General features: G+C 34.0%; 1 protein-coding gene across 1 annotated transcript in view; it reads right to left on the bottom strand.

The window, feature by feature from the left end:
• The window catches only part of LOC127698724 (ATP-binding cassette sub-family C member 4-like), a 170,000-nt gene extending 143,879 nt beyond the window's left edge, over positions 1–26,121 (bottom strand). The window contains exon 1 of the mRNA XM_052202348.1: positions 25,917–26,121. Within this exon, the coding sequence (XP_052058308.1) occupies positions 25,917–25,990 (74 nt within the window). The 5' untranslated portion in view covers positions 25,991–26,121. The remainder of the gene's footprint in view (positions 1–25,916) is intronic.
• Positions 26,122–26,137: the final 16 nt, after the last annotated feature.

Raw genomic sequence — 26,137 nt, 5'->3', positions numbered from 1 at the left:
CAGAAACTAGAGGCTCTCAAGAGCCTGTGTCGCTCACCTGATTCTACTTTGGTTTTGGAAATCATGTAAAAATAGATTAAAATCATAACAGATACCCTAATAATGAGTGAGGCCAAATTTGGTTTAATATTGGTCCTGTAATTTAATAAAAAATCCTGGTGGCCATCTTGAACAGTAAATCGGCAACAAAGTAGCAACACTTAATCAGCACCTCATAAGAAACATTTATGCCATGTTTTGGTTTCATTCCATTCAGTGCACCTCTAGAAGAAGCATTTGTATGTATTTCCCATAGGGTCTTATGTTAAAGGAAGTCCCCCTATTGGCGGCCATCATGGATGAAGGATCAGCTTCAAAGTAACAAAACTTAGTCAGCACCTCATAAGGAACATTCATGCCATGTTTGGTTTCAATCCATTCAGTATGTGGTTCTCTAAAAGAAGACATTTGTATGTATCATCCATAGGGTCCTTTGTTAAACATTGTCCCCATCTGGCAGCCATCATGGATGAAGGATCAGCTTCAAAGTAACAACACTTGGTCAGCACCTCAAAAGGAACATGCATGCCATGTTTGGTTTCATTCCATTCAATGGTTCTCTAAAAGAAAACATTTGTACGTATTTCTCATAGGGTCCTATGTTAAACTAAGTCCTCCGCTGGCGGCCATCTTAGATTATGGATCGGCTTCATAGTAACAACACTTGGTCAGCACCTCATAAGGAACATTCATGCCATGTTTGGTTTCATTGCATTCAGTGGTTCTCTAAAAGAAGACATTTGTATGTATTTCCCATAGGGTCCTATGTTAAACTAAGTCCCCCGCTGGCATCCATCTTGGATTATGGATCGGCTTCAAAGTAACAACACTCGGTCAGCACCTCATAAAGAACATTCATACCATGTTTGGTTTCATTGCATTCAGTGGTTCTCTAAAAGAAGACATTTGTATGTATTTCCCATAGGGTGGTATGTTAAACTAAGTCCCCCGCTGGCAGCCATCTTGGATTATGGATCGGCTTCAAAGTAACAACACTCGGTCAGCACCTCATAAGAAACATTCATGCAATGTTTGGTTTCATTCCATTCAGTGGTTCTCTAAAAGAAGACATTTGTATGTATTTCCCATAGGGTCCTATGTTAAACTAAGTCCCCCGCTGGCGGCCATCTTGGATTATGGATCGGCTTCAAAGTAACAACACTCAGTCAGCACCTCATAAGGAACATTCATACCATGTTTGGTTTCATTCCATTCAGTGGTTCTCTAAAAGAAGACATTTGTATGTATTTCCCATAGGGTCCTATGTTAAACTAAGTCCCCCGCTGGCGGCCATCTTGGATTATGGATCGGCTTCAAAGTAACAACACTCGGTCAGCACCTCATAAGGAACATTCATACCATGTTTGGTTTCATTCCGTTCAGTGGTTCTATAAAAGAAGACATTTGTATGTATTTCCCATAGGGTCCTATGTTAAACTAAGTCCCTCACTGGCGGCCATTTTGGATGATGGAACAGCTCCAAAGTAACAACACTTGGTCAGCACCTTGTAAGGAACATTCATGCTATGTTTTGTTACATTCCATTCAGTGGTTCTCTAAAAGAAGTCATTTGTATGCATTTCCCATAGGGTCCTATGTTAAACTAAGTCCCCTGCTGGCGGCCATCTTGGATGATGGATCGGCTACAAAGTAACAACACTTGGTCAGCACCTCCTAATGAACATTCATGCTATGTTTTGTTTCATTCCATTCAGTGGTTCTCTAAAAGAAGTCATTTGTATGCATTTCCCATAGGGTCCTATGTTAAACTAAGTCCCTCACTGGCGGCCATTTTGGATGATGGAACAGCTACAAAGTAACAACACTTGGTCAGCACCTTGTAAGGAACATTCATGCTATGTTTTGTTTCATTCCATTCAGTGGTTCTCTAAAAGAAGTCATTTGTATGCATTTCCCATAGGGTCCTATGTTAAACTAAGTCCTCCGCTGGCGGCCATCTTGGATGATGGATCAGCTACAAAGTAACAACACTTGGTCAGCACCTCCTAATGAACATTCATGCTATGTTTTGTTTCATTCCATTCAGTGGTTCTCTAAAAGAAGTCATTTGTATGCATTTCCCATAGGGTCCTATGTTAAACTAAGTCCCTCACTGGTGGCCATTTTGGATGATGGAACAGCTACAAAGTAACAACACTTGGTCAGCACCTTGTAAGGAACATTCATGCTATGTTTTGTTACATTCCATTCAGTGGTTCTCTAAAAGAAGTCATTTGTATGCATTTCCCATAGGGTCCTATGTTAAACTAAGTCCCCCGCTGGCGGCCATCTTGGATGATGGATCGGCTACAAAGTAACAACACTTGGTCAGCACCTCATAAGGAACATTCATGCCATGTTTGGTTTCATTCCAATCAGTGGTTCTCTAGAAGAAGTTCAAAATGTAAAAAGTTAAAGCCGACGACGGAAGACGACGGACGACGCCAGACGACGCCGGACGCCGGACGACGGACGCCAAGTGATGAGAAAAGCTCACTTGGCCCTTCGGGCCAGGTGAGCTAAAAAACAATCTGATGGACAGCAACATTGCTAATAAAAATCAAAGTCGCTGGACCAACTAGCGGGTGGGGCCTCGAAATGGTTGACAAACTGAGATGTACAGACTGCAATGTAACATTATAGAAAATATTGTCTATTGAAGTAGTTCCTATCAAATTAACTTACCGGGTAATCATAAAACTTAACGTTGAAAATTGTTAATTGATAGGAAGCCATAAAATTGGACCATGACCAAGGGGGCAGGGCCTCGAAATAGTCATCAAACTGATAGTAAGGCAACTTTATAGAAAATATCATTGATCTATCGCAAGTAGTTCATATCATACTAACTTAAGCAGAAAACTTATCATTGAAAATTGCTAATTAATTGAAAGTCACTGAACCATGGCCTAGGGGGCAGGGCCTCAAAATAGTCGTCAAACTGATATGTACTGACAGTAATGCAACTTCTTACAAAATATCATTGATCTATCACAAGTACTTCCTATCAAACTAACTTAAGCAGAAAACTTCAACATTGAAAATGGCTAATAAAAATCAAAGTTACTGGACTATGGCCTGGGGGCAGGGCCTCAAAATAGTCATCAAACTGATGTGTACTAATAGTAATGCAACTTCATACAAAATACCATTGATTTATCACAAGTAGTTCCTATCAATCTAACTTAAGCAGAAAACTTAACATTAAAAATTGCTAATTAATTCAAAGTCATTGGACCATGTCCTAGGGGGCAGGGCCTCATAATTGTCATCAAACTGATATATACTGATAGTAATGCATCTTCATACAAAATATCAATGATCTATCACAAGTAGTTCCTATCAAACTAACTTAAGCAGAAAACTTAACAATAATTGACACTGTCATCAGCCATCGCCGGAAAACAGTGATTTTGCTAGCGCTCGTCACTTTCGTAATTTACGAAACTGTTTTCAAAATGACGAAAGTATTTCAAATCAATATCGTCACTTAAATTTGGAAAGTGTAAAACATTTTCGCATGAAAATGCTATAATTCTACCTGTCTACATGTTACTTACAAGTTTATGACCCTCAGCTAATTAACATTTACAACAGGTGTTATAAAGTTGTGATTACAGCTAATACGCTTATCGGCATCCGATGGGTCACTAATCCGGTTAATTATTTTCCCCAGTAAAGTTAGTCAGTCTGCATTTTTAATTTCAATATTTCTCAAGGCCAACGACCACAATTTGCAGTTTGTTCCGGGAAAAGCAATCCCTGTTTCGCTTTCCGCGACTTTTGTCGCAGGCGAGACGAAAAGCACTTTTTTTTGTTCTATAAGGCTTTTTATTAATATCTCAGAGAAATGAAGGCTTTTCCGTATCATCAATATTTCCAAGGGGCATAACTCTTTTAAAAATAATTGATCTGCACTGATTTTCAAACTCGTCAAAGATATTGATGATATAAACCTGTCATATAAATTTCATAAGATTCTGGCAAGAATTGTACATATATTTGAGCGCTCATAAGGCAATTTTCCATAATTAATATTTCCAAGGGGCATAACTCTTTTAAATATTTTCGATCTGCACTGATTTTCAAACTCGTCAAACACTGCTGATATATACCGATGATTTAAGTTTAAGAAAATTCTGGCAAGAATTGTACACATGAGAGCCCTAATGATACAATTTTGTATATAATTAATGTTTCCAAGGGGCACAACTCTTTGAATAAAATGCTTCGCTGGGGCGCAGCTTGATACGACCGCAGAGGTCGAACCCTGAACAGTTGGGGCAAGTATGGACACAACATTCAAGCTTGATACAGCTCTGAATTTGGATTGTGATTAAATATTTGACACAGCATAGGTTTCTGACACAGAAAGAATGTGGTCTAAGAACTTGAATTTTTTTAATTTACCTATTATGGTCCAATGTCCAAAATCAAAATACATGGTTAGATTCAGCAAATCAAAGAACCCCATATATTCAATTTTTGTTAAAATCAAACAAAGTTTAATTTTGGACCCCAACTTGGACAAACTTGAAAACTGGGCCCATAATCAAAAATCTAAACACATGTTTAGATTCAGCATATCAAAGAACCCCAAGAATTCAATTTTTGCTAAAATCAAACTAAGTTTAATTTTGGACCCTTTGGACCTCAATGTAGACCAATTTAAAAAACGGGACTTAAAATTAAAAATCTAACTATACGGTTAGATTTGGAATATCAAAGAACCCCAATAATTCAATTTTTGATGGAATTAAACAAAGTTTAATTTTCGACCCTTTTGACCTCAATATGAACCAATTTGATAGCGGGGTCCACAAATAAAAAATCTAAATTCATGGTTAGATTCAGCATATCAAAGAACCCCATATATTCAATTTTTGTTGAAATCAAAAAAAGTTTAATTTTGGACCCCAACTTGGACCAACTTGAAAACTGGGCCCATAATCAAAAATCTAAACACATGTTTAGATTCAGCATATTAAAGAACCCCATATATTCAATTTTTGTTAAAATCAAACAAAGTTTAAATACTGGACCCTATCTTGGACCAACTTGAAAACTGGGCCCATAATTAAAAATCTAAACACATGTTTAGATTCAGCATATCAAAGAACCCCAAGAATTCAATTTTTGTTAAAATCAAACTAAGTTTAATTTTGGACCCTTTGGACCTTAATGTAGACCAATTTAAAAAACAGGACCCAAAATTAAAAATCTAAATACACGGTTAGATTTGGAATATCAAAGAACCCCAATAATTCAATTTTAGATGAAATCAAACAAAGTTTAATTTTGGACCCTTTTGACCTCAATATGAACCAATTTGATAACGGGGTCCACAAATAAAAGATATAAATACATGGTTAGATTCAGCATATCAAAGAACCCCATATTTTCAATTTTTGTTGAAATCAAACAAAGTTTAATTTTGGACCCCAATTTGGACCAACTTGAAAACGGCCAAAAATCAAAAATCTAAATACATGTTTAGATTCAGCATATCAAAGAACCTCATATATTCAATTTTTGCTAAAATCAAAGAAAGTTTAATTTTGGACCCTTTGGACCTTAATGTAGACTAATTTGAAAACTGGACTCAAAATCAAAAATCTAAATACACTGTTAGATTCGGCATAACAAATAAATAAATGTGATCAAAGATTTTACAAATCTAATGCGCCATACTGTGCAATTAAAGATTTCTTCTTGAAATTTTTCAATATTTGAAATTTGAAATAAAATGCTCCACAGGGCGCAGCTTGATACGACCGCAGAGGTCGAACCCTGAACAGTTGGGGCAAGTATGGACACAACATTCAAGCTTGATACAGCTCTGAATTTGGATTGTGATTAAATATTTGACACAGCATAGGTTTCTGACACAGAATGAATGTGGTCTAAGAACTTAAAAATTTTAAATTGGACATTCACCTATTATGGTCCAATATCCAAAATCTAAATACATGGTTAGATTCAGCATATCAAAGAACCCCAAGAATTCAATTTTTGATGAAATCAAACAAAGTTTAATTTTGGACCCCGATTTGGACCAACTTGAAAACTGGGCCCATAATCAAAAATCTAAATACATGTTTAGATTCAGCATATCAAAGAACCCTAAAAATTCAATTTTTGTTAAAATCAAACTAAGTTTAATTTTGGACCCTTTGGACCTTAATGTAGACCAATTTGAAAACGGAACCAAAAATTAAGAATCTAAATACACGGTTAGATTCGGCATATCAAAGAACCCCAATAATTCAATTTTTGATGAAATCAATCAAAGTTAAATTTTGGACCCTTTTGACCTCAATGTGGACAAAGTTGATAACAGGGCCCAAAAATCAAAAATCTAAATACATGGTTAGATTCAGCATATCAAAGAACCCCATATATTCAATTTTTGTTGAAATCAAACAAAGTTTAATTTTGGACCCCGATTTGGACCAACTTGAAAACTGGGCCCATAATCAAAAATCTAAATACATGTTTAGATTCAGCATATCAAAGAACCCTAAAAATTCAATTTTTGTTAAAATCAAACTAAGTTTAATTTTGGACCCTTTGGACCTTAATGTAGACCAATTTGAAAACGGAACCAAAAATTAAGAATCTAAATACACGGTTAGATTCGGCATATCAAAGAACCCCAATAATTCAATTTTTGATGAAATCAAACAAAGTTTAATTTTGGACCCTTTTGACCTCAATGTGGACAAAGTTGATAACGGGGCCCAAAAATCAAAAATCTAAATACATGGTTAGATTCAGCATATCAAAGAACCCCATATATTCAATTTTTGTTGAAATCAAACAAAGTTTAATTTTGGACCCCGATTTGGACCAACTTGAAAACTGGGCCCATAATCAAAAATCTAAATACATGTTAAGATTCAGCATATCAAAGAACCCTAAGAATTCAATTTTTGTTAAAATCAAACTAAGTTTAATTTTGGACCCTTTGGACCTTAATGTAGACCAATTTGAAAACGGAACCAAAAATTAAGAATCTAAATACACGGTTAGATTCGGCATATCAAAGAACCCCAATAATTCAATTTTTGATGAAATCAAACAAAGTTTAATTTTGGACCCTTTTGACCTCAATGTGGACAAAGTTGATAACGGGGCCCAAAAATCAAAAATCTAAATACATGGTTAGATTCAGCATATCAAAGAACCCCATATATTCAATTTTTGTTGAAATCAAACAAAGTTTAATTTTGGACCCCGATTTGGACCAACTTGAAAACTGGGCCCATAATCAAAAATCTAAATACATGTTTAGATTCAGCATATCAAAGAACCCTAAGAATTCAATTTTTGTTAAAATCAAACAAAGTTTAATTTTGGACCCTTTGGACCTTAATGTAGACCAATTTGAAAACGGAACCAAAATTTAAGAATCTAAATACACAGTTAGATTCGGCATATCAAAGAACCCCAATAATTCAATTTTTGATGAAATCAAACAAAGTTTAATTTTGGACCCTTTGGACCTCAATGTGGACCAATTTAAAAACGGGGCCCAAAATCCAAAAACTAAATACATGGTTAGATTCAGCATATTAAAGAACCCCATGAAATCAAGAATAAAACCCCATTGAAATTGGTCAAGAAATAAGCAATTTATAGGAAGTATCTTCTTTTGCACAATCCTGTGCTATTAAATATTTCTTGCTATTGCGCAATACTGTACAATTGACAATTTCTTGCTATTGCGCAATATTGTGCTATTGGATATTTCTTGATATTGCGCAATACTGTGCAATTGAAGATTTCTTGCTATTGCGCAATACTGTGCAATTGAAGATTTCTTGCTATTGTGCAATACTGTGCAATTGAAAATTTCTTGCTATTGCACAATACTTATTATATAATAATTTACACATCCTGTTTGGTGTGTATCTCCTACCATATCATTATTATTTGATTTTAAATATAAATCAGAAATAACCAACTTAAAATGGAAAATTTTAAAAGAAACAAAAAAGGAAAAAAAGAAAAAAAAGGAAAAAAAAATAAATCCCCCCCCAAAATTTTTTGAACCCCCATTATGATTCATCACCCCCAAACTCAATCCCAGCCTTCCCTTTGTGGTATGGTACCTTGCAGTACAATTTCAGAGAGATCCATACACTTGAACACAAGTTATTGTCTGGAAACTAGAAAAAAATGTGTTTTTTGGCCCCTTTTTGGCCCCAAATTCCTAAACGTTTAGGGCAATTACCCCCAAACTCAAACCCAGCTTTCCCTTTGTGATATGGAACCTTGTAGTACAATTTCAGAAAGATCCATACACTTACACACAAGTTATTGTCATGAAACTAGAAAAATGCTTGTTTTTTGCCCCTTTTTTGGCCCCTAATTCCTAAAATTTGGAGGCAATTACCCCCAAAATCAATCCCAGCATTCCTTTAGTGATATGGAACCTTGTGGTACAATGTCAGAGAGATCCATACACTAACACACAAGTTATGTCTGGAAGTTACAAAAAAGCTTATTTTTGGCCCCTTTTTGGCCCCTAATTCCTTTACTGTTATTACCATAACCCCCAAAATCAATCCCAACCTTCCTTTTGTGGTATTGAACCTTGTGGTAAAATTTCATAAAGATCCATTCACTTAAACTAAAGTTAGAGTGCGAAAACCAATGTGTCTTCGGACGACGCAGGACGACGCCGGACGACGACGACGCCGGACGACGACGACGACGACGCCGACGACGCCAACGTCATACCAATATACGACCACAAAAATTTTTTTGCGGTCGTATAAAAATATAGTGTCAAATCTTTCATATGGATTTTTTTGTAAAAAAAAAAGATGCAACATTTGCAGATATTTTTACTGGTCTTCCTTTATAAATATGCATTATTTTAAACATAATTTAAAAGCAGTGTAAGGGAAGTAACCAAAACGTTGTATTTAGATTACCTCCCTTACACTGTTTTAAATTATCTTTATTGTTCATTAACCATTACTTTATACATAATTTAAAAGCAGTGTAAGGGAGATAATTTCAATGATGTATTTGATTTATCTCCCTTACACTGCTTTAAATTATGTTTTGTACTAAAGTATTTGTCCATTAACCAGGACAACCTTGTTTTTCCCCCTTTTTTGCCCCTAATTCCTAAACGGTTTGAGCCATAACCCCCCTAAGCAAATCCTAACCATCCCTTTGTGGTATGGAAACTTGTAGTATAATTTCAGAGAGATCCATACACCGTTCCACAGTTATTGTCTGGAAACTAGAAAATGCTTATTTTTGGCCCCTTTTTGGCCCCTAATTCCTTAACTGTTGGTACCATAACCCCCAAAATCAATCCCAACCTTCCTTTTGTGGTATTTAACCTTATGGTAAAATTTCAAAAAGATCCATTCACTTAAACTAAAGTTAGAGTGCGAAAACCAATGTGTCTTCGGACGACGACGCCGGACGACGACGCCAACGTCATACCAATATACGACCACAAAATTTTTTTGCGGTCGTATAAAAATAATCGATCTGGACTGATTTTTCGAACTCATCCAAGACATTGCTGATATAAACCTATGGTATAAGTTTCATAACTAGAGGCTCTCAAGAACCTGTGTCGCTCACCTGATTCTACTTTGGTTTTGGAAATCATGTAAAATTGATTAAAATCATAACAGATACCCTAATAATGAGTGAGGCCAAATTTGGTTTAATATTGGCCCTGTAATTTAATAAAAAAATCCTGGTGGCCATCTCTAACAGTAAATCAGCAACAAAGTAGCAACACTCAGTCACCACCTCATAAGGAACATTCATGTCATATTTGGTTTCATTCCATTCAGTGGTTCTCTAAAAGAAGACATTTGTATGTATTGTCCATAGGGTCCTTTGTTAAACACTGTCCCCAGCTGGTGGCCATCTTGGATGATGGATCGGCTTCAAAGTAACAACACTTGGTCACAACTTCATAAGGAACATTTATGCTATGTTTGGTTCCATTCCATTCAGTGGTTCTCTAAAAGAAGACATTCATATGTATTTCCCATAGGGTCCTATGTTAAACTAAGTCCACCGCTGGCGGCCATCTTGAATGATGGATTGGCTTCAAAGTAACAACACTTGGTCAGCACCTCAAAAGGAACATTTATTCCATGTTTGGTTTCATTCCATTCAGTGGTTCTTTAAAAGAAGACATTTGTATGTACATGTATTTCCCATAGGGTCCTATGTTAAACTAAGTCTCCCGCTGGCGGCCATCTTGGATGATGGATCGGCTACAAAGTAACAACACTTGGTCAGCACATCATAAGGAACATTCATGCCATGTTTGGTTTCATTCCATTCAGTGGTTCTCTAAAAGAAGACATTTGTAAATATTTCCCATAGGGTCCTATGTTAAACTAAGTCCCCCGCAGGCTGCCATCTTGGATGATGGATCAGCTTCAAAGTAACAACACTTGGTCAGCACCTCATAGGAAACATTCATGCCATGTTTGGTTTCATTCCATTCAGTGGTTCTCTAAAAGAAGACATTTGTATGTATTTCCCATAGGGTCCTATGTTAAACTAAGTCCCCCGCTGGCGGCCATCTTGGATGATGGATCGACTTCAAAGTAACAACACTTGGTCAGCACCTCATAAGGAACATTCATGCCATGTTTGGTTTCAATCCATTCAGTGGTTCTCTAAAAGAAGACATTTGTATGTATTTCCCATAGAGTCCTATGTTAAACTAAGTCCCCCACTGGCGGCCATCTTGGATGATGGATCGGCTTCAAAGTAACAACACTTGGTCAGCACTTCATAAGGACCATTCATGCCATGTTTGGTTTCATTCCATTCAGAAGTTCTCTAAGAGAAGACATTTGTATGTATTTCCCATAGAGTCCTATGTTAAACTAAGTCCCCTGCTGGCGGCCATCTTGGATGATGGATCGGCTTCAAAGTAACAACACTTGGTCAGCACCTCATAAGGAACATTCATGCCATGTTTGGTTTCATTCCATTCAATGGTTCTCTAGAAGAAGTTCAAAATGTAATAAAATGCTTCGCTGAGCGCATCCTGATACGACTGCAGAGGTCGAACCCTGAACAGTTGGGGCAAATTTGGACACAATATTCAAGCTTGATACTGTCTGAATTTGGATTGTGATCAAATTTTTGACATAATATAGGTTTCTGACACAAAATAAATGTGGTCAAAGATCTTACAAATATATTGCGCAATACTGTCGATTGAAGATTTCTTCTTGAAACTTTTCAAAACTTCGAAATTTGAAAATTTCGAAGAAAAAATATGAATCCCTTAAAAAAAAATGAAAAAAAAATCCCCCCTCCAAATTTTTTGAACCCCCTTATGAATCATCACCCCCAAACTCAATCCCAGCCTACCCTTTGTGGTATGGTACCTTGCAGTACAATTTCAGAGAGATCCATACACTTGAACACAAGTTATTGTCTGGAAACTTGAAAAATGCTTGTTTTTTGGCCCCTTTTTGGCCCCAAATTCCTACATGTTTAGGGCAATTACCCCCAAACTCAAACCCAGCTTTCCCTTTGTGATAAGGAACCTTGCAGTACAATTTCATAAAGATCCATACACTTACACACAAGTTATTGTCCTGAAACTAGAAAAATTCTTCTTTTTTTGCCCTTTTATGGCCCCCAATTCCTAAAATTTTGAGGGAATAACCCCCAAACTCAATCCCAGCCTTCCCTTTGTGGTATGGTAACTTGCAGTACAATTTCAGAGAGATCCATACACCTGAACACAAGTTATTGTCTGGAAACTAGAAAAATGCTTATTTTTGGCCCCTTATTCTTAAACGTTTTGGGCAATTACCCCCAAACTCAATTCCAGCTTTCCCTTTGTGATATGGAACCTTGTAGTACAATTTCATAAAGATCCATACACTTACACACAAGTTATCGTCATGAAACTAGAAAAATGCTTGTTTTTTGCCCCTTTTTGGCCCCTTATTCCTAAAATTTTGAGGCAATTACCCCCAAAATCAATCCCAGCATTCCCTTTGTGATATGGAACCTTGTGATACAATGTCAGAGAGATCCTTACACTTACACACAAGTTATTGTCATGAAACTAGAAAAATGCTTGTTTTTGGCCACTTTTTAGCCCTTCATTCCTAAACTGTCGGCCCCATAACCCCTAAAATGAATCCCAACCTTCTACTTTTGGTATCAAACATTGTGGTACAATTTCAGAGCAATCGAAATACTTATACACAAGTTATTATCCTGAAACTAGAAAAATGCTTGTTTTGGGCCCCTTTTGGGCCCCTAATTCCTAAACGGTTCGGACCATCATCCCCAAAATCAATCCCAACCTTCCTTATGTGGTATTATACCTTCTTAAAAAATTTCATAGAGATCCATTAACTTAAACTAAAGTTATTGCCTGGAAACCAATGTGTCTTCAGACGACGATGCAGAGGATGACGACGACATCATACCATTATACGATCCCAAAATTTTTTTTGAGATGATGAGAAAAGCTCACTTGGCCCTTCGGGCCAGGTGAGCTGAAAATCTGGCAAGAATTTGAACACATGAGAATGCTAACAATGCAATTTTCCATATAATTAATGTTTCCATGAGGCATAACTCTTTTAAAAATAATTGATCGGCACTGATTTTGCAACTCGTCCAAGACATTGCTAATATTAACCTATGATATAAGTGTCATAAAAATCTGGCAAGAATTAAAACAAATGAGAGCGCTAACGATGCAATTTTCCATATAATTAATGTTTCCAAGGGGCATAACTCTTTTGAAAATAATTGATTGAGACTGATTTTTGAACTCGTCCATTACATTGCTGATATAAACCTATGATATAAGTTTCATAAAAATCTGGCAAGATCAAATTGTACATGTGAGAGCGCTAACAAGACTGGAGAGACGGACAGATGGACGCCTGGTATTTCTATGTCCCCCGCAACGTGTTGCGCGGGGGACCATAAATTGAATTATCTGAGGTCTTTAGAATCTTACCTGTATCAGTTATAAAAACTTATTGCCAAAATATATTGTTTTAGAGTACATCAAAGAGTATTGAATTATTGTTATCAGCAAGTATCACTTACTTTGGCAGTCTGTGATTATTTTTTTTAAAGACAGTTTAAATACCAGTAAATTACAGTATAACTTAACACATTTTACATCTAAATAATAATGTGAAACATTGAACTTTGGTTGGTAACACTGTAGGAACATGATCCAAATGATCTGATAACCCCAATTTTTTTATCTACAGTTTTTTTTCTTGCCAAATGTGAAAATGAAGACCACCTGCAGGGATCCTGCTTAAGTAATTAAAATTTGGAAATAATGAATTACGACCAGACATTTATTATCTCCACTTTTGCTTAAGAATCAAAAGCAAAAGATGACAAATAAACCTTGGTGCCAAAACATTTTTAGCATGGCTATTACTCCTGCCATAGGTAGGTCAAAGCTGAGGCAGAATTTAAATCCAACCCCATCCAACACAAAATTTCCCTAGCCTGAATATTTTTTACAATTCAAACAAATTGATCAAATGGTTCAACTGGCTGACTGTACAATGTTGTTTTCTTGCAAAAAAAGTTAGTTAAGTAGGACCTAGAAAAGGGTCAAACAATGTAAGGACACTTGTTGCAAATTAAGGCATATAACATGTATGAGGGTCATAACCCTAAAGACTTGTGACATGTTATCTATAGCTAAAGATACCTCAAAAACATTTAGCTTAGAACATTATAATTTACATGCACACAGCAGAACACAACTCAAAATAATAATTTAGGCTCAACTTAATACTTGTTGATTGTTTACTTTTTGAATAGTGCATTGATACTATGAATTTCTTGAGACAAAAAGTATGTTACTGAATATGAAAAATTTGTAAAAAGGTTTATCAGAAGCCTATGTCTTGCCAGCAATCATGGCAATTGCTGCTGTTAGTGTAAAATTGTAATGTTGTTTGCCAAAAACTAATTCTATTTAAATTAGTAAAATACAGAAAAAGTGGTAAAAAAAAGAACTTTTAGTACAGATGCCATCTTTTGATCTTGAAGAAGTCAAGCTTATTTCCTAGTTTCGAAACATGAAGATTGATGTCTAAAAATCTATTCCAAGGCTGAATGTAAATGTTAACTGCGAAAAAAAACCTTAGTACCGTAACTTATCAGTGAAATACGGAACTAGAGGCTCATGAGAGCCTGAATTGCTCAACTGGTTTTAATTAGATTATTTGAACATGTAAAATGCAAAATGTCAAGGTACATTGTAGCCTCAATATTTACTAGTACAAAACTTGGTCTACACCTCATAAGGAACATTCATACCATAACTGGTTTCAATCTATTTATCAGATGACATTGGTTTGTATTGAAACTAAGTTATAGGGTTATATACTAAGCCCCTTTCTGAAGGTAAATTGGATGACAAAACCACAACAAAGTTATAACACTTTGTCAGCACCTCATAAGGAACATTCATCCCATGTTTGGTTTCATTCCATTCAGTGGTTGTTTAGAAAATAACATTTTCATGTAATTCCTATAACTAAGTCTCCTGCTGGCAGCATTCTTGGATAACAGATAAGCAACGTAGTAACAATTCTTTGTCAGCACATCATAAGAAACATACATACCATGTTTGGGTTAAATCTATTTAGCGATTATTTAGAAGACATTTGTATATATTTCCCATAGGGTCCTATGTTAAACTAAGTCCCCTGCTGCCAGCCATCTTGGATGAGGGATAGGCTACAAAGTAACAACACTCAGTCACCACCTCATAAGGAACATTCCTGCTATGTTTGGTTTCATTCCATTCAGTGGTTCTCTAGAAGAAGACATTTGTATGTATTTCCCATAGTGTCCTATGTTAAGCTAAGTCCCTGGCTGGCAGCCATCTTGGATGATGGATCGGCTACAAAGTTACAACACTTGGTCAGCACCTCATTAGGAACATTCATGCCATGTTTGATTTCATTCCATTCAGTGATTCTCTAGAAGAAGAAATTTGTATGTATTTCCCATAGGGTCCTACATGTATGTTAAACTAATTATAAGTCCTCTGATGGCAGGCATCTTGGAGGAGGGATCGGCAACAAAGTAACAACACTTGGTCACCACCTCATAAGGAACATTCCTGCTATGTTTGGTTTCATTCAGTTCAGTGGTTCTCTAGAAGAAGACATTTGTATGTATTACCCATAGGGTCCTATGTTAAACTAAGTCCCCCTGCTGGTGGCCATCTTAGTTGATGGATCTAAAAGAAGACTTTTGTATATATTTCCGGTAGGGTCCTATGTTAAACTAAGTCCCCGGCTGGCGGCCTCCTTGGATGAGAGATCGACTATAAAGTACAAACAATTAGTAAACACCTCATAAGGAACATTCCTGATATGTTTGTAAGTCTGACCAACTTCCGGTTTGAGGCCGATGCCATAGGAAAGTATATTGCTATAGCAAGCTATAGCAAACTTTCCAAAAAGTCACATTTTATAGGCTTTAAATATTTTCCTAATAGCAAAATTCATTCACCTAAACTTACAAGACAATGGTTATAGGCTTTTACTTATTACTGGTTTGTGATTTATATCAGACTAATTACTGAGTGTGTCATGGATCAAGGTTTATTTAACCCAGAAAAGTTTTGATGATAAATTAATCTACAAAATACTTGAACTAAAGCCAAAGCCAAATCTACCACAAGGGACATTACACAATAAAAGTCAGTCAAAACACAGCAGTATGGGACAAGAAAAAGATTTCTTTATCATTAAATGATATTTTTAAAAGCAAAGAATTTTTTAATAGCTGTAAGCAAGTATTTCAATTGCCAAGATCTGTCAAAGAATTCACTAATGTTTTACTGGAAACTGTCAAGCACCTGTCAAAGAAAAATAATTTGCACTGTCAGAACGGGAAATCTGAGAGTTGTTGTTTTGGTTTTTTTTTTTTTTTTTTTTTAATTTTATCAAACTTAAACACCCTCAACACTCTATCTGTATTATCAATAAATTTGAATTTATATGCACTTGTTTCTTGTTGATTCTTCTTTTCAAAAGAGTAATTCTGATTATGATTTTAAAATATTATGTAACAAGGAGCTAGTAACATTGAAATGATTCATGTCTCATAAGTATCATGTCTTGATGCCAAATTATCTACATGATCTATCTTGATTAGTTTAAACACATCCAATTCATTTCTTCTATGAGTTCATATGAGTACCAAAAAAAGAAATAATGTAAAAAAAATTAATTACTTTCTTAACCTATATTTCCTTTTTGTCTACTGTATCAATATTAATTATATATATATGCTATAAAAATCTGTGATGCACATGTGTACTAAATTAAAGAATCTTTGGCTAGTAATCTCTAACACCCCACAGCCAATGCCCTCCACACAAATTATCAGTACTAGAACACACCCGCGAAATCGCGGGCATTTAGAGCGTGGTTGAAAGTATGTAAACTGTAGTAGGATGTATTTTTGTAAAAGATTTTATGACTGGAGAATTTCAGGAAAGGTATCAAAAGTCATAGGTACTTTGGGACAGGACAATTTTTTTTAGCCCTCCCCCTTTTTTCCAAAGTGTGCTATTTTTTTTGTCTGTTAATTTCAATTATTTTGGCGTTTTTCTGTATATTATAAACATAAATATACTATAAATAAAGTGTATTTGCTATTTACTATCAATTCCAAGTTTACTATCCACGGCGGTCACTGATATATTATATAGAGAGTCTCTATATAATATATCAGTGACCGCCGTGGATAGTAATAAGTTGAAAATATTTTTCCATAATTTGATTCTTTTGTACCTATAAAGTGTCTGAGTAACAGTCATAACAAACCTAGGCCTGTAAGTTCATAGGCTTTTCTGGGGTCACATGTATGGATGTGTTTTGGTGAAGGCTGATTGTGCTAAATACTAACAATTCAATTTTGGGATACTAAATGTTCTCTTCGTGCAAACTGTAAATATGAAGATATTCTCCTGACACAGGGGACATAGCTTTTAAGTTAAAACATACATAATTAAGTTGCAGCTTCAATAATGTCTAGGACATTTGCTTTTCAAACTTTAAAAGTACAAATCATAACTGTCAAAACCTGTCTAACAGGATGGCAATTAACAAAGTTTAGAACTGTTCCCTGTTAATTTTACATGTAGGAAATATTACTGAATGAATTCTATCAAAATAGATGAACAATTGTATAATAAGCACATAAATCAGTTAAAACATTGTTTTAAAATCATCAAATCTCCAATTATCAATCCATAGATTTTTCTTACTAATAAATTATATGTTGTTGATACATATATTTCCGTTTTAATGATGTAAAATAAAATGCTTCGCTGGGGCACAGCTTGATACGACCGCAGAGGTCGAACCCTGAACAGTTGGGGCAAGTATGGACACAACATTCAAGCTTGATACAGCTCTGAATTTGGATTGTTATTAAATATTTGACACAGCATAGGTTTCTGACACAGAAAGAATGTGGTCTAAGAACTTGAATTTTTTTTAATTTACCTATTATGGTCCAATGTCCAAAATCAAAATACATGGTTAGAATCAGCATATCAAAGAACCCCATATATTCAATTTTTGTTAAAATCAAACAAAGTTTAATTTTGGACCCCAACTTGGACAAACTTGAAAACTGGGCCCATAATCAAAAATCTAAACACATGTTTAGATTCAGCATATCAAAGAACCCCAAGAATTCAATTTTTGCTAAAATCAAACTAAGTTTAATTTTGGACCCTTTGGACCTTAATGTAGACCAATTTAAAAAACGGGACTTAAAATTAAAAATCTAAATACACGGTTAGATTTGAAATATCAAAGAACCCCAATAATTCAATTTTTGATGAAATCAAACAAAGTTTAATTTTGGACCCTTTTGACCTCAATATAAACCAATTTGATAGCGGGGCCCACAAATAAAAATTCTAAATTCATGGTTAGATTCAGCATATCAAAGAACCCCATATATTCAATTTTTGTTGAAATCAAAAAAAGTTTAATTTTGGACCCCAACTTGGACCAACTTGAAAACTGGGCCCATAATCAAAAATCTAAACACATGTTTAGATTCAGCATATCAAAGAACCCCAAGAATTCAATTTTTGTTAAAATCAAACTAAGTTTAATTTTGGACCCTTTGGACCTCAATGAAGACCAATTTAAAAAATGGGACCCAAATTAAAAATCTAAAAACACGGTTAGATTTGGCATATCAAAGAACCCCAATAATTCAATTTTCGATGAAATCAAACAAAGTTTAACTTTGGACCCTTTTGACCTCAATATGAACCAATTTGATAGCGGGGCCTACAAATAAAAAATCTAAATACATGGTTAGATTCAGCATATCAAAGAACCTCATATATTCAATTTTTGTTGAAATCAAACAAAGTTTAATTTTGGACCCCAATTTGGACCAACTTGAAAACTGGGCCCATAATCAAAAATCTAAATACATGTTTAGATTCAGCATATCAAAGAACCCCATATATTCAATTTTTGTTGAAATCAAACAAAGTTTAAATACTGGACCCTATCTTGGACCAACTTGAAAACTGGGCCCATAATCAAAAATCTAAACACATGTTTAGATTCAGCAAATCAAAGAACCCCAAGAATTCAATTTTTGTTAAAATCAAACTAAGTTTAATTTTGGACCCTTTGGACCTCAATGTAGACCAATTTAAAAAACAGGACCCAAAATTAAAAACCTAAATACACGGTTAGATTTGGAATATCAAAGAACCCCAATAATTCAATTTTAGATGAAATCAAACAAAGTTTAATTTTGGACCCTTTTGACCTCAATATGAACCAATTAGATAACGGGGTCCACAAATAAAAAATCTAAATACATGGTTAGATTCAGCATATCAAAGAACCCTATATATTCAATTTTTGTTGAAATCAAACAAAGTTTAATTTTGGACCCCAATTTGGACCAACTTGAAAACTGGGCCAAAAATCAAAAATCTAAATACATGTTTAGATTCAGCATATCAAAGAACCTCATATATTCAATTTTTGCTAAAATCAAACAAAGTTTAATTTTGGACCCTTTGGACATTAATGTAGACCAATTTGAAAACTGGACCCAAAATTAAAAATCTAAATACACTGTTAGATTCGGCATAACAAATAAATAAATGTGATCAAAGATTTTACAAATCTAATGCGCCATACTGTGTAATTAAAGATTACTTCTTGAAATTTTTCAATATTTAAAATTTGAAAAAAAAATAATATTTGAAGAATAATTCTTTTTAATTTCTGAAATCTGAAATGAGAAAAAATTGGCCCCCCACAATTTCTTTTTATCCCCCCCCCCCTTTTTCCCCCAAAAAAATTCTTTCCCTCAAGATATGGTCATAATCTCAATTCAAATTTCCAATGGAGTTGGCAACCATAATTACCCATTTAAATTTACCATAGTGCTAACTTAATCTATTTTATAATAGAATTAATAAAAATATAGTGTCAAATCTTTCATATGGATTTTTTTGTAAAAAAAAAAGATGAAAACATTTGCAGATATTTTTACTGGTCTTCCTTTATAAATATGCATTTCTTTAAACATAATTTAAAAGCAGTGTAAGGGAAGTAACCAAAACATTGTATTTGGATTACCTCCCTTACACTGTTTTAGATTATCTTTATTGTTCATTAACCATTACTTTATACATAATTTAAAAGCAGTGTAAGGGAGATAATTTCAATGATGTATTTGATTTATCTCCCTTACACTGCTTTAAATTATGTTTTGTACTAAAGTATTTGTCCATTAACAAGGACAACCTTGTTTTTCCCCCTTTTTTGCCCCTAATTCCTAAACGGTTTGAGCCATAACCCCCCAAAGCAAATCCTAACCATCCCTTTGTGGTATGGAAACTTGTAGTATAATTTCAGAGAGATCCATACACCGTTCCACAGTTATTGTCTGGAAACTAGAAAATGCTCATTTTTGGCCCCTTTTTGGCCCCTAATTCCTTAACTGTTGGTACCATAACCCCCAAAATCAATCCCAACCTTCCTTTTGTGGTATTTAACCTTATGGTCAAATTTCAAAAAGATCCATTCACTTAAACTAAAGTTAGAGTGCGAAAACCAATATGTATTCGGACGACGACGCCGGACGACGACGACGACGCCGGACGACGACGACGACGACGACGCCAACGTCATACCAATATACGACCACAAAATTTTTTTGCGGTCGTATAATAATAATCAGATCATTGTGAAACAAACATCATTATAAATACATAACTGTCAAAATCTGTATAAAAGGATTTGAGGAAGGAAATCAATTGGAATTTGATTGAAATTGGCTGTAAATTATCATTATATCTAAAATCGTCATTATCACTTAGACCAACCACAATGACCATGATAACAGGTCTGGTCAATGTTACATTCATACATTGTTTAATTAGCTAATGTGTCTAGGACACTCTAAATAGTGTATAAACAAACAATGTTTTGACTGACTACTATCTATGGTCATTGGAATTTTAAGATATGCAATCATTTGAAATTTTGTATTCAAGGCTACCAACAAACAAACTACATGTATGACAGGTGTTTGAATAAATAAAACAATTGGTTACCAGGTAACTGGTATTAATAAGTGTCATGAAAGTCAGAAAAAACAAACATTTAATTTTTTTTTTTTAATCTTCCCTTTACATGCAAGGCTAAATTCTAATTATTAATAAAATATTCTTTGTTTCCCCTCTCCCGACTTAGATTTTATACTTTGGGTAGGTACAATGTACATGTTAGTTTCCCCTCTCCTGACTTAGATTTTATACTTTGGGTAGGTACAATGTACATGTAGGTTCCCCTCTCCTGACTCAAGATCTTATACTTTGGGTAGGTACAATGTACATGTAGGTTTCCCCTCTCCTGACTTAAGACTTTATACTTTGGGTAGGTACAATGTACATGTAGGTTTCCCCTCTCCTGACTCAAGATCTTATACTTTGGGTAGGTACAATGTACATGTAGGTTTCCCCTCTCCTGACTTAGATTTTATACTTTGGGTAGGTACAATGTACATGTAGGTTTCCCATCTCCTGACTTAAGATTTTATACTTTGGGTAGGTTCAATGTACATGTAGGTTTCCCATCTCCTGACTTAAGATTTTATACTTTGGGTAGGTACAATGTACATGTAGGTTTCCCATCTCCTGACTTAAGATTTTATACTTGGGTAGGTACAATGTACATGTAGGTTTCCCATCTCCTGACTTAAGATTTTATACTTTGGATAGGTACATTGTACGTATACAATGTACATGTAGGTTTCACCTCTCCTGACTTAAGATTTTATTCTTGGGTAGGTACAATGTACATGTAGGTAGGACAAATATTTCATAATATTCTACCAAAGAGTGGAAATCTTAAAGTTTAAATTAAAGTCGATTTAAGAGTTATGAAGACTGGTCACCTTACAACACCTAGACATTGATATATGGCTCTAAGGTTATTTTTGTGTAATTTCTTTTAATCTTTTGTTCTAGACCAGGATACCATAATGCTTTAAGCTTTATAGTCATCACTGATATTTAATATTGTACTTTAATAGATATATATAGGCATATTTTATGTATAATTCTGCTTATAATGACTTGCTTTCTTACTTTGGCAGTCTACATGTTGATAGTTAACCATTTTCTTTCTTTTCTGTAGTGTATGAACCCTGTGATCCTTAACCCTTAACCTTTCCTTGTAGTTTCAGCTGTTTGCTACATTGTACATCTACTTAGTTTAAACATTACTGCATGGAGAACATATCACAGTGCATTATGGCATAAGGAACACTAGCTACTAAGTTCCACAATGGGAACAGTTGGATCTAAATAATGCAGCAGCAATGATTCATCTTTCACTTTTGTTTTCCCAATTTGCATCACACATATAAATATACTTATATCGAATTACTATTTGTAAATTAGTTATTATGTCAAGTGTTACTAAACTTATAATTATTTCATAATAAGTAAAAATAGTTCTAAGTACTAATTATATATAAATATGATAATTTATCAAATTAAAGTGCATAAGTTATTGTTTGTTCAATAATTTCCTAGTCCATATCCAAAGTAACATGCTGGAAAGTTTATGCCAAGAACTAGTAAACATACAAAGTGCACATCCAACAGAATGATTTTCACCTAAATATTTCTTAATAAAAGATTAGCCCCATTGCAATAAACCATTTGTCCGAATTGTCAGATTAAAATCATACACATGAAAAAGAAACTATTTCCATTTCCCCCAAAAATATTGACAAAGGGCCAACAACTACATCATATATTATACATATTTGGGTCCTCAATGCTCTTCAACTTCGTTACTTTATTTAACCTTTATAACATGTCCATCTATGTCTATTTATCAATGAAATACATGCGGCTTCATTCATACAACCGAACAACAATATGACTATCACAACTTTTTGTTTGTGTAAAAATAATTTGAAATAACTAATTTATTTCATTTCATATTCTCAACCAAAAAACATATTGTTAAGACAAATTGCAGATAAAAAGAATACTGGAATTTTATTTTTTTATACAGACTTCATCAGCTTGATTGAATATCATCACATCCTAGAGGGATCGCTTGATATTCTTGCTGATAAAGTCAGTATCAAAATTAGAAATGCCATTATTCTATATGTAAAGGACTTTCTTTATCAAAAGAAATTACATCATTTTCTATTATTACTGTCAATTACATGTTACAAAATAAAATAAAATATTTAAAGAGAAATAAAACATTATGCTGCTCAGTGTAATTTACATTAGAAATTTAGAACTTCACAAAAGCATGATTCCTAATGTTATGATTACAGTTTTTTTTCTACATTGTAGATGAAAACTTGTATTGAGCATCAAAAAATTTACCAGATTCTTTTATTCAGTAAAAACTATTCAGTAATACAGGCATTTCTATCACAAGGAATTTTTTTTGGTAGAGCTGCATGTACATGAAAATTAATCAATGAATGATTTTTTTTCAAGGAGAAATTTAAAGTTCCCATTGAACTAACTCCACTGATAACAATATCTACTGTATTTACCTATACAGAACATTTGCACTTTTTGATATATAGGACAGGTTAAATGTTTAAAAATACTTTTATATCCAAAACACAGTACATCCATATATTTATATTCAGCTTAAAGTTGTCTTTTTCTTTCTTTAATGGGGGGCCTGATGGGTTATTTTCATTCTTCGTGATCGGCGCATTTTCGCTATCGTGATCCGTTTTTCTACAGATTTTTTTTTTTTTATATTTTCGTGATCCGTGATCATGGAAATTTATTTTCTGTGAATCGTGATTGACAAAAAAATCAACTCGTGAATCGTGATAAATTCACGTAACCATTGTACTTTTAAAATCATTGACATTACTGTTCGTAATAAAAAAAGATTAATCTTTAGTAATCACAAAGTGTATTCATTCATTATAACAACCAAGACTCTTTCTTCAAAGTCAACATGCACATGAACAGCAGGTGGTTAAAAAATCAAATAAATTTGGTCTTCACAAATAGTGAAAGAGTTAATATAAACTTGCTATGATGGTAGAGTTCCTCTGGCTTTCCAAAACGATCGAAAAGCACAAGAGGAATATAAGTTTCTTCTTTTAAATCCATGAAATGTGAATAGTATAAAATCTGCTTGAAGGATTTAAGGCAAAATTTGAATGTACCATCCATAGAAATGTTGTTTTTATCTATCGATTACCTGAATAAAATGTTTCTGATAATGATTGTGTGGTCAGTACAGGACAACTTTCAAAGAACTTGTGTGAAAATCTTCCAGCCTTGACCCTGGTAAATTTGGTTTTGTTTACAGGTAAACGGTCAATTTATTTCAGGTGTATTCAAGTTTATAATGTTTGGAGAGCAAATGTCCTTTCGTCATACTGGTAAAAAAATTACAAACATCCTCTCCTATGTATTTATTCAATGGGACAGTTCAATTACATGTAGAAAATAATTTTATAGCCACGTAAACACCAACTATTTCTAGGGGAAAGTTTTATGTATTTCCTTTACAATAATTAATCACATCAGTTTCTTTTTTCAATTTCCCTTAAGTTGATCTACTACACAAATATTATAAAGATATAGACTTGATATTAAGCAGCAACCTAGATTTCAATAAAATGCTCCGCTGGGGGCAGCTTGATACAACCGCAGAGGTCGAACCCTGAACAGTTGGGGCAAGTATACTTATATAAGTTAATTATAATGTTTGAATAATCTCCCCTTAATTTTCTAAAAAATTTACTTGTATAAGTAAATTTTTTTAACAATCCCACAAAAATTCTCAAGTTTTGAGATGTAAAATCATGCCATTAACAATTTTTCTCAGGTTAGCTCATAATTTTTTATAATAGTTCAATGTTTCATCTCATTAATACAACAAAGAAACTGATTGGGCAAAGATCTTAAGTATTTGCTCAAGGCCATCAAAAATTGCTCCTTGGAGGCTTGTAAATGAGCAGTGTTCTGAAGATAACAGACAAATGAGATTTTCATTGTCCATGAAATTACATTTAAATTATTAAGTTAAAGACATCTGCAAAGGACAGACAATTCAAAATTCTGTTAGAGCAAAGAAGTTCTAAGAATTCAAGAATAGAAGATAGGATGACTTTTTTACTTGTATAAGTAAAAAAATCTGAATGTCTAAGGGACATAACTAGGCCAAAAAATAATTTACTTATACAAGTAAATAAAATACACTTGTATAAGTATCCTACAAATTAACTTATATATACTTCAAGTAAATAAAGTAGTACCCCTGACTGAAAATTTTGGTTTCTGTTTCGCATTTGTTCTGTTCAAAGTATTGTTGTTTTATAATTTCGTTCTATTGTGTAAACACTGGTATGTATATGTTCATTTGTAATTGTCATTTGATGATAGTCAAATGTCTGGACTTTATTTCAATAAAAATTACTTACTTACTTACTTTTACTAGAAAATTATTTTCACACTCGAGTTTTTACATATTTTTTTTTTTAAATCAGTATAATTTTATTCTTTCAATGTGCATTTACATTTAATTTCTAATTTTTTATCATGTTTTCATTTACATGGACTGTACAGTTTTATTTCTTTAGTGTGCATCTAATTTGCAATGTTTAATATGTATTTTTAACTAATAAATACAAATAAAAAAATATTATTTTCCATTCTCTTCACTGAATTCACAAAATCCGCAAATTACCGATAATTTGCGTTTATATTTCACGTGTCATTCCCGCTCCGATGACATTTAATTTTAAAACCATAATCGGGTACGCGTAGCCTACGAATGCCAATTTGGCTACTTGTCCTTGCATGCGGGGTTGCGCAGACACTGCCTTTCAGAAAATGAAGAAGTTGCTAGATTGATTCCTATGAAAATCAGCATCTTCCAAGGGATTAAAACTTAAAACAATCCAGAATTCAGAAAAGTTGTTAACCAAAACTTGTTGCCTTTAAAGATATCACCCAACAAAATTTTTTAGCACAGTAAAATTATATCCCATTTGGATATTATAAACCATTTGGCAGATAATCCCAACCTGTACAAAGCAAAAGTTCATTTCATATTGCTCATGACAGGTACCAATATGACCTTTTGTCATTGGATTGAAACTGATAAATCAATTTGCCTCTTATGTTTACTGAAATATTCAATCAATATTATATAATTACTGTTGGCATCATTGTATTAAGTCCTAAATTTTGACACTGTCGCTTAGTTATAAATGAAATCCAGCTATTAAAAAAAGTGTTAGTACGTAATCATTACCAAAATACTTACCAAAAGAACAATTTCGATATTGGATTGGTGGTGAGGGTCGGGTTTGGATTATAATGTTTCAATGTTTCATCCATGGTCACTTATTATTCCGTTCAACCACAGTATAAGATCGTCTTTCAACACATGTTCCACATCAATGATTGCATAACCAAACGAAACCGCAACACTTTCTAAGAGCGTAGGATTCCAGATGAAATAAATCGCACAACTGACAATGATGA

The sequence above is a fragment of the Mytilus californianus genome, unplaced genomic scaffold (genome assembly GCF_021869535.1).
Source record: "Mytilus californianus isolate M0D057914Y unplaced genomic scaffold, xbMytCali1.0.p SCAF_4, whole genome shotgun sequence".
Classification (NCBI taxonomy): domain Eukaryota; kingdom Metazoa; phylum Mollusca; class Bivalvia; order Mytilida; family Mytilidae; genus Mytilus; species Mytilus californianus.
Note: the sequence above shows the minus strand (reverse complement) of the source record. Positions and strands in the feature narration are given on the sequence as shown.